This window comes from Pongo abelii, chromosome 14 (assembly GCF_028885655.2).
Source record: "Pongo abelii isolate AG06213 chromosome 14, NHGRI_mPonAbe1-v2.0_pri, whole genome shotgun sequence".
NCBI classification, from domain to species: domain Eukaryota; kingdom Metazoa; phylum Chordata; class Mammalia; order Primates; family Hominidae; genus Pongo; species Pongo abelii.
The window spans coordinates 46,570,542-46,586,800 of record NC_071999.2 but is presented as its reverse complement, the minus strand read 5'-3'; the positions used below and the strand labels follow the sequence as shown (position 1 = coordinate 46,586,800).

Here is a 16,259-nt window from a genome sequence, read left to right as displayed (position 1 = left end):
TAAGAACCTACACAGATATTTAGTAAAATATTTTTAATGGCTATACCAATATGTTGAGAACCACAAAATAAAATTTTGTGTTTCCACTGATTAATAATTTATCTTATAAATTCAATATGAAAGTTTTCCTTAATCCAATAATTATTTGTTTGAGTCATACACATTTGTAGCATAAAAATATATGTTGGTTGAGCATGAAGAGATATTAAAATAATGGGAGCTAATGTTTAATAAGAGAATCGCTGTTCACAGGTACCCTCTAACATCATTTACAATTATTCATTCGCCCAACAAATATTTCTTGATGATCTTGTAGGCTTTATTCTGTAGAATGTGTACACTCTCTATAAAAATTGCTACTTAAGTCTTTTTATTCTCTTCATTAAATTCTGAAGGACTAATATAAAATTGGCTTGATTATAGAGTTTGTAGGTAAAAAAAAGTCTTGATTAATCATAACCCAAATAAGTAAAGACATAAGATTAATCCGAATGATTTCAGTGCTGAAATCATAAGACAAAGTGTCACAAACCACAAGATGATTGGTTTTTGTCAAGTTTATTTATTCTGTCTTTAGTGCTACAGATGTGTGTGTCTGTGTGTGTGTGTGTGTGTGTGTGTGTACTTTCTGGTTAAGCAAGTATTTCCTGGAAAATGAATTAACCAGAATACATCATTCTCTGAGTATTTCAGTGAGTCTAAGTATTCTTTGTGTGAAAGTAATAAAATTGTATTTCTTTTTCAGAAAGTCTGTAACATAGACTTTTTACTAATGCAACCTCATTTTATATATAATGAACTCTCATTAATGTGAATTTATGTATAATACAAAACAGATGGACATATTTACAGGGATACTTCATGCAATAGGAATATATAACAAAGAACATGTTTGGCCTTTTATTATAAACAAAAGCATATATTTAAATGCAGTAGGAACTCACTATTTCAAGAAGTATTTCACTAAGTCTCATAAAATACAGACGCCTTTATATACACAGTCCAAAACAGTAAATATTTTTATTCAGCCTTCAGTAACTTTCTAAAGAGCTCCCCCTCCAGCCCATTGCCCCCAAGAGCATTCATTCTGACAGGTCTCTTCCTGTTTCAAGTTTCCAAGTATTTGTGGGCTGGCTAGAGGATAGAAAATCAAATTTCTACCCATATTTATCTGCAGGTTACATACTTGAAAACTAATGAACAGTGCTACTACTATAAAAATGTCTTTGTGCCTAATAGTTTTGACTCAAAAGGCTGATACATATGTTTACTTCTCAAGAACAAAAACTACTGGTTCATGTTCCTAAAAATATCAATGGCAAGCAGTACCAAAGGTAATTCATTTATCTGCAAATAAAAATAAAAATGAAGGAGTATGCTATACACCAAAAGAATGGCTAAAAAAATTATTTTAAGCTGTCAATATCAAGTGTTGGTGAGGACAGAAGCAAATGAAACCCTTATACTCTGTTCACAGGAATGTAAATTGGGAAAACCACTTTGGAAAACTGTTCATCAGTATACACTAAAGCCGAACGTATCCATACTCTGTGACCCAGCCTTTCCACACAATGAAATATGCACATACCTGCTCCAAAAGAGATGTTCAGTTATGGTGGCATTATTCTTAATAGCCCCAAACTGAAATCAACAGAATTGTAGAATGGGTAAATTGTGACAAAGTCATACAATGGAATACCGTTGCAGCACAAAAGAGAATAAAGTCCTGCTACACACAACATGGGTAACTCACAGAGATAATGTTGAGCCACACAAGCCAGAAACAAGAGTATATATTGTATGATTTCATATTTATGAAGTTCAGAAACAAGCAAACTTAATTTATAGTAACAGAGGTCAGTATAGGGGTTACCTTTGGCAGGAAGAAGGTAACGTCCAGAATGGGGCACTGGGAGGCTTAGGCGGTGTGGATGATTAAGATTGTGTGTTTACTTTGTAAAAGTACATTCTTAAGATTTGTATACTTTATTACAAGTACTTAAACTTGAAAAGTTAACCCCCAAAAAGGAAGAAAAAGGTAGCAGATTTATTGGAAAAGGTGTATCCCTCTCCCTTAATCTCACTGCAAATTTTACCAAGTCCTTTTCTTTTATTGGCATATGTAATGGAAACAGTCTTCAAGCTAGAGAGTACCTTAAGGGCAGATAATCATTATGGGAAAAGAAGCAATATCAGCACAAGAAAATTGAGACCTAAAATCCCTGGATTCTTGCATGATGGTGAACAAAACTGAGAGTTACACGTTTTGCTTAATTGCATTACGTATCACAGAAAATGTAACAGCTTTCCTTGAATTTTTTGACAGGGCCTAATAGTGCTTCATGGTACTTGAATCAGTCTTCTCAACTTCTTCTAGTTTTAAGCATTCTGTGATCTATTTCATGAAATGTAGCGGTTTCTCCCTCTTTAATTGCATGGCCTGGGACATGCAGTCCTCTAGGAATTTGTCTTCCCAACAAATTTAAACCCAAATTCTTCCCCTTGGGGGAATCTTGCCTTTGTAAATCTTATTGGAAGTGTAGTCATTTCTGCAGCAAAGAATCTTGCTTCACTTATAGTGTATTTGCATCCTAATGCTCCATTTCTTTGCTCATTATTCTAATTTTCTATATAGTGTAATATTTTTGAATTGTTTAAGATAATAGTTAGGAATTTTAACTGAAGTTAAAAACAAACCTGAGCTATCAATGGAAATAATTCCGTGAGCTGATGCCTGCTATGCTCTGCCAACATCAGCTGTGTGTCCTCCAGCTACAGCAACCAGGTCACAATTAGTCCCTCTACCCGTCATCTTGACAACTTTTTTTTGCCATCAACTATAAGATATATTCTGGTTTTAGAAACACCAAAATAAAGAGGACAGTAGAATTATTAATTAGAATTTTAGCATTTTTTATTTTCTCTATGGTAAGATGGTGGGGTTTTAAATTTATTTTTACTACAATTGTGACCTGCATTAGAAATCACAAAAATTAGCTCACACCCATAGTCCCAGCACTTTGGGAGGCTGAGGTGGGAGGATCACCTGAGGCCAGGAGTTTGAGACCAACCTGGGCAATATAGCAAGATCCCCAACTCCACAAAAATTTAAAAATAAAAAATTAACCAGGTGTGGTGGTACATGCCTGTAGTCTCAGCTACTTAGGAGGCTGAGGTGGTAAGATCACTAGAGCCCAGGAGTTCAAGGGTGCAGTGAGCTATGATCATACCACTGCACTCCAGCCTGGGTGTTAGAGACCTTGTCTCAAAAAAAAAAAACAAAAATTACAAAAATGACAATCTGTAGCCATTACAGTGGCTCTTTACATGGTAAAAGCATCACTGGTTAATAAAACCATGTAGCAGCTAATGGGATTGGGTAGGGAGTCCTTGGGGTCATTGCCTTGTCAATGTATTTATGAAAACTTGGAAAATCAATGCTTCATGATGACAGTGGCATGGCCGATAAGTAACATGTTATATACAATTTCATTCCAGTTCTAATCCCACATTTCTCTTAAACCCGGCTCAAGAATCCAAGTTCCATGCCGCTTTAATGGCTGCTAACCACTGCCACCATGTTCTCTTTTACTTTCTTCAGTGCTGGTTTTCCCAGTCTAGACTAGTCTGTGAGAGTCTGTCCTCATCTGTGAAAGCCATTAGAATCCAGTGCTCTGCAGCTTGGTACCTCCAAGAGTTGTAGAATGTGAAGACTGAAGGTACATAGATGGTCATCCATAATAGCATTTCCCAGGATAAATTATCCAGGAAGCCTGAGGATTATCCACACTAGAGAACAGAAATGTTAGGAAAGAAGAGATAAGAGCTAATTCCCAATCACTGGTGCAGGGAGGGGGCCTGAAAAGGACTGTGCTGTGTGGTCAAGGTTGTCTGTCTGATTCATAGATAGACCAGTAGGAAGAGATTCTAGAAGACTGTGCACATTCCTTCCTCTTGCCACCCATAGCTGGGTATCTGATCAAGTTTTACATGATAGCTATGCTCCAGAGTGACCCATTTTCCTGAGAGATCATGGGATTCTTGCCAAGAACATCATCTGGAAAGAACATTCTCCCAAGGGTCGCATACATGGTAGTTCTTAGAATTAACTGCGCACCAAAATTAATAATCTATATGCTGGTGATGTTTGCATTAATATATCGGTATTCCAAAATGGTAATTTTGCCCCTGTTTCCAGCAAGGGTATCAGGAACAAGGAAACAATACATACTGTAATACCCAGAGTTATATTGTGTGGTGCTTCTTTGTGTAATGGCTGACCTGGCCCTAAAACAGACACCAGCTGCCTGAGGCTTAGTGGCTTTGTATTTCCAATGACAGTGCCATCACATAGCCACCTCCCATGAAACACTGATGGAAGCATGCTTAACTTAAAGTGGACTAAGTTGTCCATATGTGTTTCATCCACTGCAATAAATAATAGTACCAGCTAACACGGCTCACCAGGCTTTTTCTTAGCTGATTCCAAGTAAGATTTTATTAATTTTACAATGCTTACTAAAGTAGAGACTAGTGTTATCTTCATTTTAGAGATGAAGAAACAGAGATGCAGACAGGTTAAGTAATTTGCCTGAGATCAGATATTGAACAGTGGTGAAAGAACAGTTAGAGGCTGTTGCTGGAACACATAATCTTAACTACTACTTTAGTTTGCATGCATAAAAACATCTTAGCTATTCTTCCCACTCATTAATGTAAATATAGTAGTTGGCTGTAATAAGCATATGCCTTGATTGGGATACTATAATTCTTTATCATTTTACTGCCATAAAATTAGTCTATCTGGCATAATTGTAAGTTATTTTAGCAAAGTATTATGTGAAAAAACTTTTAGAAAGTAATCCAGAAGATTTCTGAAAATAGACAACCAGAAAGACTTGTGGGGTACAAAATGTTCACATACTATTGTTTTCAGCCATTTCCATTTGCACTCTAAGTCCCAGAGAACTTGAGTAACAAACTCTTTTCCAAAAGGTAGAATTCTGAAGGTCACATTTTCTCGGGGCTTACAGACAATGTTAACAAATTCAAGCTGATTATTTTAACTAATAAACTTTTGAGAAGCACCATGACAGAAAATCTGTAAGAAATGTGTCCCCATTATTATATTTCCAGATATTGGACATCTCTCCAGGGACTCATTTGCATACCATCTTTCATTCGTTTTATTGTTCCATATGTTGAAAGAATTAAAATGGACAAAGGGCATTTATTTGTCAGCAGAACAGAAACCACTTCATTTATATGACTGTGTTCATGCAGAACCATCACTTACTGAAAAGATCCCAGGTGTGTTTCCTGTTATTCATGCACAAAGTATGTCAGAGACCCTGCAGAACTAATTAAGGCTTTGTGTGTGTATGTGTGTCTTTTGTAGGCTAAAGGTAAAGAAAGACAATGGCTAAGACATCAAGCTACTGGAGAATTAGATGATGCCAAGATCATCGATGGGCTGACTGGAGAGAAAGCCATCTACAAACGTCGGGGTGAGCTGGAGCCACAAGTAAGTCATGGTGAACTGCTAGCCTCAGCTCTGCATAGTCTAGCCCTCTTTACAGAAACTTGCTTTCTTGGGTTGTGTCAAAATATCACAAATCCTGAATATGGTAACCAAGGAAAGCATTATGTTAAAAAAAAAAAAGAAGAAGAAGAAGAAGAAAAACCCCATAAATATTATACTATTTATTATTCAACTCAAGGTCCCAGCAAGAAACATAAAGCATGCTCAAATTAGGTAATTTAAGAAACAGTCAGTACAAAGACTATTTACAAAAATAAGGGTGGGGTTTAGGAAAATCAAAAATAAACAGTGCAGTAACCTAGGGATAGCAACAGCAGGGATCTAACTCACCCTGAGGCCTAAAAGGGCAGAATGAGAGAGCAGTTCCTGGAACCTGGAGAAGGCAGTTGATGGAGTGGTGGCCTTCAGCAGAAGGGGAGCCAACCCATGGGCAACAGCAGAGAGGGGGCCAAGGGAATAAATACTCCACCCTCACCCCCTGACTTCCACCAGTGCCTCCCATGAGCAGAACCCACTGGAAGCCAGCAGCCAAGAGGCCAGCTGATGTGGTTGTAGGGGCCAAGGGAAAACTTCCCCTTCGCCCTCTGAAGGTTCTCTGAAAATCACCTCACAAAAGGCACATTCATAGAAGAAGAGGCATACAAATGTATTAATGTGCACCGGGGTGAAACCAAGGGTGAGTCCCCCTCCACACAGTGAGGTACAGATGCTTATGTACCCTTCTTAAGGGAAAAGGAGATGGAGAAGTGTAGATGATTTTACGGGGGTAGTAAATGGTTTTAGGGCAATTCAGTGGGCCTGAAGAACAAACAGTGGCCTGGGACGGAGTCTGTTGGGCCCACAGAGCAATGGTTTGTAACCGAAGTCTGTCCAGGTGTGTTGACAGACTTCAGCCTTTCTTCCTGTGATATGAGTTCAGTTGATGAAAACTCAGGGAAGGGCCCAGAGTAACGGTTTTATTCTTTGGAGCTCTGAACTTTAGACAGTTGAAGAAACTTCAGAGAACAAATTATCCAGTGCTTTGTGGGGAGAGGGAGGAAGGTCAGTGAGACGTTGATCCTGCTTCTTCAGTTCAGCATGTCCAAGCACCATATTTAGAGGATATCGATTTCTGAGCCCCAACACGGATTGTCCATACAGATCAACTCCCAGGACACAAAGCAGGTGCCCTGGAGGGGAAACTGAAGACACCTGGTGTGTCTGTTAAGCCTAGAGAAACCTTCAAGTGAAAACAATAAAACAACCTTGGTGATTTTCTACTGTTCTCTTACTTTAAAGATCAGTGTCCATCATATAACTGAAAAAAAATATAGAAAATAAGAACGTCTCCCTTAAGTAACTATAATTGTAGTATGTAAAGTTTTAGACAGCCATAAATTTAAAATATTTGCAATGTAATAGCAAAACAAAATGGTGACAGGATGAAATATTGAGTCTCTTGGTGAGCTCTGTGATCTCCTGTATTCCTGGGTAACCAGAATTGCTGAGTTGCCACTGAGAGCTGGGGGTGCAGTGACTGGTAGGGGGAAGGGAGAGTCACTCCTTTTAAATATTTATTTAGAGAGGATCTGGTGGTGATTTGGGGAGTTCTTATTTCTGTGTCATTGGTATGAGTCAACAACTGCTTTCTTTACTGAATCACTGTGGTCAACAAATGTGTTTGGATACATCTGAAATTTTGAGTAGTCATGGAAGCATATGTATAAGTGTTCTTTATTTGGGCAGACTTAACAAGTTTTTAAGAAATATGTTGAATTTGCCTCAAACCATTACACTCTCAATACCCACTGTGTGTTCTTGAAATTACTAACTCTGCTCATTATTTTTTATATTTAATAACAGCAAATATTTAATAACAGAATAATCTGGAATTTTTCTTCTTTCTTTTTTTTTTTTTTTCTAGAGACAGGGTCTTGCTCTGTTGCCCAGGCTTTAGTGCAGTGGCACAATCATAGCTCACTACAGCCTCAAACTATTGGGCTCAAGTGACCCTCTCAGCTTACCCAGCTGAGTAGCTGGGAATATAGGCACATAGCACCACCCTAGCTGATTTGTGTATTTTTTTGTAGAGATGAGTTCTTGCTGTGTTGCCCAGGCTGGTATTGAACCCTTGGCCTTAAGCAGTTCTCCCACCTTGGCCTCTCAAAGCACTGGGATTACAGGCATGAGCCCCTGCACGCAGCCTTCTTCTTTTTTCTTGTCAGCAAAACTAACAAACTTTTTTTTTTAAATCTGCAAATTGGCAGTCATGGGTCTAAAATAAAACAATCTTGTAATCTTAATTGACAGTTGTTTCTAGATAGCAATTTGATGCCACTTTTATGCTTTCAAACTGCCAAGAAAAGAAAAGCACTAATTCAGTAATGTGGAAGGAAGAGAAGATATGCAGCTTAGTAAACACAAAAGTCATTTTTAAAATCTTTTCTTTAATTTCTTTGCCAGACCCCCAACACATAACTTCGTTTTAGGAATCTGACATTACTTGTGGCCTATGTGGAGAATAATTTTCAGGTCACTACCCAACACATACAAGTAAAATTGATATGGGCTTCCCTCCAAAATAACACAAACTCTTGCTAGAGTTACTGACTCTGAGGCATGAAGTGAAACTGACATGTCATTCCAGATTATTATTTTTAAGTCATCATATTATTTTTAAGGCATCAACCTTGGTAAGTCAACTTCACTAGAGTGAGCTTTGAAAAGACTATATTCCAAAGGAAAATATTTTCCACGTGGCCCCAACCATTAGCACAAGTCTGAAATTCTGTTTACCGCAATACAACCGATAGATGCCTTGCTACCTGCTAGGACAGCCTTGTGCAGGGCTGAGCCTATGGCTGGTCTGCCCATCTCGGGGCTGGCATGCTGGGGCTTCTATGAGATCCCCAAGACAGCCACCAGGGGAAGTTTGCCAGTTCACAAACGGCTTTTCTGTTATTCCTTCCCTCAGCTTGGCAGCCCACAACAGAAACCCAAGCGTCTGCGCCTGGTGGTGGATGTGTCTGGTAGCATGTACCGTTTCAACAGGATGGATGGCCGGCTCGAGCGCACAATGGAGGCTGTGTGTATGGTCATGGAAGCCTTCGAGAACTATGAGGAGAAGTTCAAGGTAATGACATGAACTAAGAATAATGAGAGGCATCACTGACCACGATGATGGATAGGTGGATTCAAACTCCATCCAGAGTGAATGAAAATCTTCATCCTCTCACCGGCTCATTCGTCAGTACAGAGAAAGTGAAGCTTTTGTTTTATCTGAAGTAGTAATTGTAAAATAACGCCATAATTTAAAATCTGATTACTACAGAAGAAATGCAGCAGCCATGATGTTAGAAAAAAATGAGCTGCTTAGAAGCAAAAGTCTGTTCCCAGACTCCTCAGAGCCTCCTGTGCTTATCCCAGTTCCCCATACCCACCCACTCTTGCCCCATCACTAGCCAAGCAGTCTTCCAAAGTTTGAGTCCACCCTGAAAGCTTCAGTATCACGTTCCGTTTCCACATGGGCAAGGGTTATACAGTCATTGGTGTCTCCCCAGTTAACAATGACGATGATTATCCCAAGAGAAAAGCAGCTTTCCATTTCAACTGTTTCCATTTTGGTATTCTTAGTTTGCTGCACACCCTCCATTTCAGAAGTCTGAGCATGGAGAAGGGACCCCCAATGCTGCTGTGTTACTGCTTGATATGAGCCTATTAATCCTCTCTTAATCAGCCACAGAGAGCACCTGCACTTCTGGCCCTTACCAGAGCAAACAACCTTGAATTCAGTCACATGCCATGTAATTATTATCAAAAGTTCAATCATGAGAAATGCTGTATGCAAGTGCAGACATGCATGAAGGACACACAGTCCATAGACAGACTAGATTTTATTACGGATCAAACATGTCCTACAGAAATCGGTGATGTTAGATTGCTATTAGGCTTGACATCCCACATGCACCCCAGGATTGCTTCCCTGAGTTGTGTCTCTGTGTTATGAGGTACGCAACAAGAAACAGATTGATGAAGCCCATCACTTCATGTACTTTAGGCCTATTATTAAGGATACTGCCCCCCTGAATTTCCCAGAGCCCCTTGTGTGAAGCTCTACATGAGGAATTCCTTTTAGAATTAAGTGGAAGAAGAAGGGCAGCTTCAGCTAATGAATGCTGTGCGTTGCCGGGCTCTGTCCAAGTACAGGATACGAATACAAATAAGACATGGACTTTCACCGTGGGGAGTAGCTTTGTTTCCCTTGAAGAACTAAAATGTGTTTCCCCTTGTGATTAGTGAAAGCCATGGAGCTGCTTAAGATTCCCTCTTGGTTTTAGTTGCCAGGAAGCTCAGAGCCAAAATCAAAGACCAGTTATGACAACTTTGTTATGTCTCATGGCTTGCAGACCGGTGTTCAGCTTTTTCCTTTTCTTCACCCTTGCTCCCTTCAGGTATAAGTTTTCCTTGATTTTTATTTTTTTTAATGCTTTGTGGGTTTATAGAAAATGTTTATTTTAAAATATTTTAGGTCCTTTCTAGTATGAGATAGATTATAGTTCTTAAATCACTTGGACCATTGATGACTAAAGAATTGTTAGACATCTATTGTATCAGCATAAATACCCATATCCTACCTAATGTTTTAAAACCTTTGAGTGTTGCCAATATTTGGATCAGTCCCTTCTCCTGTTTTATGGATCTTGAATTTCAGTGTTCCTCGGCTCTCTTTGAGCTATATGGAGGTTTTTTTTCCTTTTTCTTTTTCTTTTTTTTTTTTTTAAGACAGTGTCTCGCTCTGTCGCCCAGGCTGGAGTGCAGTGGCACGATCTCAGCTCACTGCAACCTCTGCCTCCTGGGTTCAAGCAATTCTCCTGCTTCAGCCTCCTGAGTAGCTGGGATTACAGGTGCCCGCCACCACGCCTGGCTAATTTTTGTATTTTTAGTAGAGACGGGGTTTCACCATGTTGGTCAGGCTGGTCTCGAACTCCTGACCTCGTGATCTGCCCATCTCAGCCTCCCAAAGTGCTGGGATTACAGGCGCGAGCCACCGCACCTGGCCCTATAGGGAGATTTTTAACCCAATGTAGACCATAGCAAATATACTACCATTAAAATTGGCAGATTCGTAGTTAGCTTGAATAAAATCTCCTGTTAGAAATAGGATTTCTACATTTTTGAGGGCAGAGCTGCTCTGACATGTGAAACTACTTCTCCCAAGTTTTTAGAAAGAAAATTCATTAGGAATTAACCAACAAATTGGTTGACACAGCTCCCTCCCCAGGACTCGGTAAAGGATAAGACAGGGAAGAAGGTGGCAAAGTTACTAGTGTTCAGGGTGCCATTCCGATGCCTCCAGGGAGGTGGTATCATTGTCGCACAGCAGGCTGAGTATTTCATTGCATCTCATGCAGCCGAGTGTATAGAAAGATCTCCATTTATTCAGTTCTCACTTATAAAAGTCTATAATATGGAAGAACTATTAATGAAACTAGACCTTTCACACACAAAAAAGGAACAATATCAAGGAAATGAGCATTTCACAAGATGTTGTTTCATTTTTTTTTTTTTATTGACAGTTACAGACCAAACTGTTGCCATATGACCTGCTGGATGTCAGTTAAATTCTGCGAAATTACAAACATTACCTGAGCACTTCCTAAGAGTAGAGCACTCTGCTGGGTAGCCCAGTGAGGGAAATGATGAAAACTACTCATTCTGATAGAAGGTTCAGTGAGCAATGTGTGAGCAGAGCATGCTTCTTCACATGTGCCTCTGTGGGTATCATCCCTAAAACAGTGTTTTGCTAATACTCTCTTCAGTTGCCACAGTAGTATAAAGAATTTCCTCAGTCTTTATCAGCACAACCACAGATCTATTGAGAAGACAACCATAGTTAACATCTGACTGAAAAATCCAAGTGAAATTGTAGCAAGACACCAAGATAAAATAAATTTTTCAGGCCTTGAAGACATTTTTTATGCCATTAAATTCTTAACAAGAAGCACGTTAATGGTTTTAGTCCCATCACATTCACTACAGTTACATTATTTAAGACCATAGAAAGTCTTAAGACACCGGTGTATTAAAATCTTTCCAACCAAAGGAAGAGACCTTAAAACATCACAAAACAAGCTCTTTGAGCCTCTTTCAGAAAAATTGAAACCTGGGTGAGTGTCTGGAGGGACAAGGTGGACCCAGCAAGGCATATGAGTCCTGTTCCTGCAAACTCCTCATTGTGTCCACAGACTTTAGAACTGGGGTCACCTCGGAGGCCATTTACTCCACCATCCTCATTCCACAGACAGAAAGCCCAGGCCCAGACACAGGTGGATTTTCCCCAAAGTTGGAAGACTAGCAGGAGATAGTAGCATAGAGCCCAGGACTCTTATTTGTTTTCCCTTTTTTTGTTTGGTTTCATTTTTAAACTTTCTCCTTTATTTCCCAACTTTCTAATTTGAAAAATTTTAAACCTACAAAAAAGATTGAAAGAAAAGTAAAACCCATGTTCCCTCACTTAGGTTCACTAATTGTTACCGTTTTGCCTCACTTGCTTTGTTTCTTTCCAAATATTTACAGTACTCTCTCTACCCCCGCCCCCAAATCATTTGAAAGTAAATTATAAGCAGCATAATGCTTTACCTCTAAATACTTCATTATATGTCTCCTAAGAGTAAGGACATTCTCTAATACAACTTCAATACCATTATCACACCTAAGAAAATTATCAGTAATCCCATACTGTCTTATAATATCCGACTCAAATTCAATTTTATCAGTTGTCTCAAAAGTACCTTTTATAATTGTCCCCTCTCCCTGCTGTCCACCTAGGATCCAAAGTTCACACCTTACTTTGCCTCTTTTAGTCTGGAACAGCCACCTCCCCTACCACTGCATTTTTTTGCTTTTCATGACAGTCACTTTCATGTCCCTCTCATGAGGGTCCAGGCCAGTTGTCTTTTGTTTTTGTTTTTGTTTTTGTTTTTGTTTTTGTTTTTGTTTTTGTTTTGAGATGGAGGCTTGCTCTGTCACCCAGGCTAGAGTGCAGTGGCGTGATCTCAACTCACTGCAGCCTCTGCCTCCCAGGTTCAAGCGATTCTTCTGTCTCAGCCTCCCGAGTAGCTAGGACTACAGGCGTGTGCCACCACGCCCAGCTAATTTTTGTATTTTGAGTAGAGACAGTGGTTTCACCATATTGGCCAGGCTGGCCCGCCTTGGCCTCCCAAAGTGCTGGGATTACAGGCATGAGCCACCGCACCTGGCCCTAGACTGTTTCTTATACTGGATTTTCTGGTTGCTTTCTCATGCTGCCATTTAACTTGTCCCGATATCCCCTGTATTTCCAAAACTCCTAACAGGCCTTCTCTCCATATGGGACTTTGTATCATCTTCCTGCCACCCCTGGCAATGTGTCTGAGATTTAAGTACCCACAAGCCACCCAATCTCTGCTAGGGCTCCCCAGGCCAATGTGCAGGGCAGGAAAGAGGTAAGATGGAGCTCCTTACATTCTGTAAGAGTTATTTCTATTTATAATTACAGTTGTCCCTTTGTATCTATGAGGGATTGGATCCAGGATCCCTCTCAGATACTAAAACCTGTGGATGCTGAAATCTTCCAGCTGGCCTTCCTCTCCATGGGTTCCACATCTGCATATGCAAAGGGCTGACTATAAATGTTTGGGGGTATATAGGTGATTGGTGCACACAGCACAAAGTGTAAGAGGTATAAAAGGAGGAAGAGTGAAGAGTAAGCCACCACCCGCCCCCTCTCAGCTCCCAGCTCCTCTCTCCAGTTCAACCACTATTAGTGGAATTATCGGTCTCTTCTCAGAGATATTTGATGCACATACATTCAGTGGCTATGTACCATGCATTCTGTTCTGTATCGTTATGTTATATGATCATATGATCATATTCAACTGAATACTTTCATTTTCTCATTTGTGAAAGGCATAAAGGGAATAGGAATAACTAACAAAAGGATTTAATTTACTCAGAAAATAGAAAATTGTGCATGAACAGAAGACAGTTTGAGGAGCTCCTAGAGAAAAATGTATATTCCATAGCCCAGAATGGCATCACACGTGGGGTCATTAGGAATTCAGCAGTGTGATCTGAGACTCCCCAGCCCCAGTTCCAGACAGTTCTTAATGTTGTCTTCCTGCAGGTATCCCTCAGTTGTAAAGGTGTCTAGTCTGTATTTGCTTTGAAACCTTCAGAAGCCGCTGGCCTGGTCTGTGATCTGGACTCTCCCCATCTCTCTTGGCGTCTGCTTTGTATTTTGCTTGGCTTGAGCACAGCTCCTGAGCCGTGGGTCATTACAGTCTAGATCCCAGAGGCTCATTTGGAGTCAGCCTCTATTTTTTATTCCACATTATCATGACCTGTGCTAAACCACAGGGACCCTAGAGCAAGAATTACTGAGAAGGAAAGGTAATTCAGTGGCAAGACACATCTCTAAGCCATTTGGAGTGTTTAAAGTTTCTCATAATTGCTCCACCAACTGAATTCAGCTATTCCCGGGAATAGCATTCACAGTAGGTCACTGAAGACTAGCGCAACGTCATTTGCTTATAATCAGCATAAGCTCCTCTACTCTTGTAGTCAGCATCATTCTTATTGTTCATGTAGTGCTTCAAATTAAAGTGAAAAGTAGAATAGTACTGTTTGTGTGAACCGTTGTCTTTTCATCAAGAAGCATTTTTTTCCTTAACCTTCATTCCAATTTGTTCCTCATGCTTTCTCCAAGCTCCTGGGAATGTTTTCACTGTAATCTTGAAATAGACCTCCTTTTCAAAGGCTCTTAATGGCTTAATTTTTTTTCAAAGTACTCAATAATACCAAAGTTAGGTAACTATTTCTCCACTAAGCACTCAAATAGTGGGACCAGAAAAGAGATTTATTTCATTATTCAGAAGTTGCACTTGGAAAAAAAAAAAAGAAACTTATTGTTTCTGTGAAGGCCTATAAACCATATTCTAGGGCAGTGGTTTTCTAACAGTGTAACAAGAACCTTTGAAGGATGTTTGGCGGTGGAGGAGGGCAGTGAGTAGGCAGCACTTTTTGCCCCATCCCCCTCCATCCCCAATTCAACTACAACAATTTCACATGTATAGATAATGCATGATGTTTCATAAGCTGGGCTTTTGTGCAGTATTTCATTTGAAGGAAGGGTTCCACTGCTAACAAATTTTTAAAGGAAAGGAAGAATTAGCCATTGTGTTAGGGATTATGTACTGGATTATTATTTCTTACAGGCTCTGAGGGCTTTCTTTCTGGAAAAGGTGCCATTGACCCTCGGATTTAGATGACTCACTCCTCCCTTGACAGAAGAAAACAAGGCATTAGGTGTTCCTAAAACTAAGAGAAGCAGGCTTTTTCATTACAATTCTTAAATATACCATTAAGTTTATATAGAATTTGGGGGGTAGGAATGGCCTTGGAAATTATTTTCACCAACCTTTTTGTTTTACAGAAGAGAAAACGAAGATTCAAAGAGGTTCAATGCTTTGCCCAAGGTCACACCATTACAGTGCAAAGCCAGCATTTCTGACTTCCACTTCAAGGCTCTTAGTTGATGTTTCATCCCTGTTTCTTATAGCCGTTTTATCTCTGTTCAATTTGGTTTTTTTAAACTGTAATTCAGGAGCAAGTGTATCATTTATGTAAGGTACTCTGTCTTCTCCTACCCTTGGCACCTCACCATCCAAGGGAGGTATAATAGACAAACTTTTCTCAAAGATACCTTGATCAGAAAGGCTGAGTTAACTCCCAGGAGGAAGTGGAAACATATGACTCACAAAACAGCACCTGCCAGGGAAATTTCTTCTATCAAGAACTTAATTCAGTATCTGTAATTAACCTCTTTCCAGTACCTCAGGAATGTTTCACAGGTTTAGAAATGGAGACCAGTCATCCTATTAGTTTAGGCTGTGAATAAATTCTTATTGCTACATGGAGATTGGACCAAAGGAGGTCGTACATACTTTTCTGAGTCCATTCAAACAAGAATTCGAATTGATTCAATTGTGGATGTAGAAATATTGGCCAACCCAACCATTCAAAAACGAGTAGAGATGGGAGGGGAGCGTAGCTGGGGAAGTAGTTATTTCTCTGTAGTAAAAACACTGGGCCGGGCACAGTGGTTCATGGCTATAATTCCAGCACTTTGGGAGGCCAAGGTGGGTTTATTGCTTGAGCCCAGGAGTTCAAAACCAGCATGTGCAATGTAGCAAGACCTTGTCTCTACAAAAAAAAATACAAAAATTAGCCAGGTGTGGCGGTGCATGCCTGTGGTCCCAGCTACTCAGGAGGCTGAAATGAGAGGATTACTTGAGCCCGGGAGGTTGAGGCTGCAGTGAGCTGTGATCGTACCAGTGCATTCCAGTCTGGCCAATGAGCAAGACCCTGTCTCAAAAGAAAACCAAAAAATAAAAACAACCAAAATGGATTTAGTGTCAGAAAACATGGGGTTTGACCAACACCCTTAAGGAAATCTGTTAGTCTCTCTAAGAATCAATTTCTGCATTTGTGACATAAGGATAACACCCCAAAGCTTGTAGAGAAAATCAAAATGAGATGAGATATATGGAAGCCCTTTGTAAAGTGTAACAAACTATAAAGTCAATAAGTGTATTGTCCTATCCTTTCAATGACCCTGGGAGGTGGCAAGACAGATATTACCCCATGTTGTCAGAGAGGTTAAGTGATTTACAAGCATACAGTGTTAGAGACTTTCTAA

General features: G+C 39.8%; 1 protein-coding gene across 1 annotated transcript in view; it reads left to right on the top strand.

Moving 5' to 3' along the window:
* VWA8 (von Willebrand factor A domain containing 8) overlaps nt 1–16,259 on the top strand; it is a 398,456-nt gene that overhangs the window by 372,446 nt on the left and 9,751 nt on the right. The window contains exons 41-42 of the mRNA XM_024230913.3: nt 5,399–5,524; nt 8,496–8,654. Coding sequence (XP_024086681.3) covers nt 5,399–5,524; nt 8,496–8,654 — 285 coding nt within the window. The remainder of the gene's footprint in view (nt 1–5,398; nt 5,525–8,495; nt 8,655–16,259) is intronic.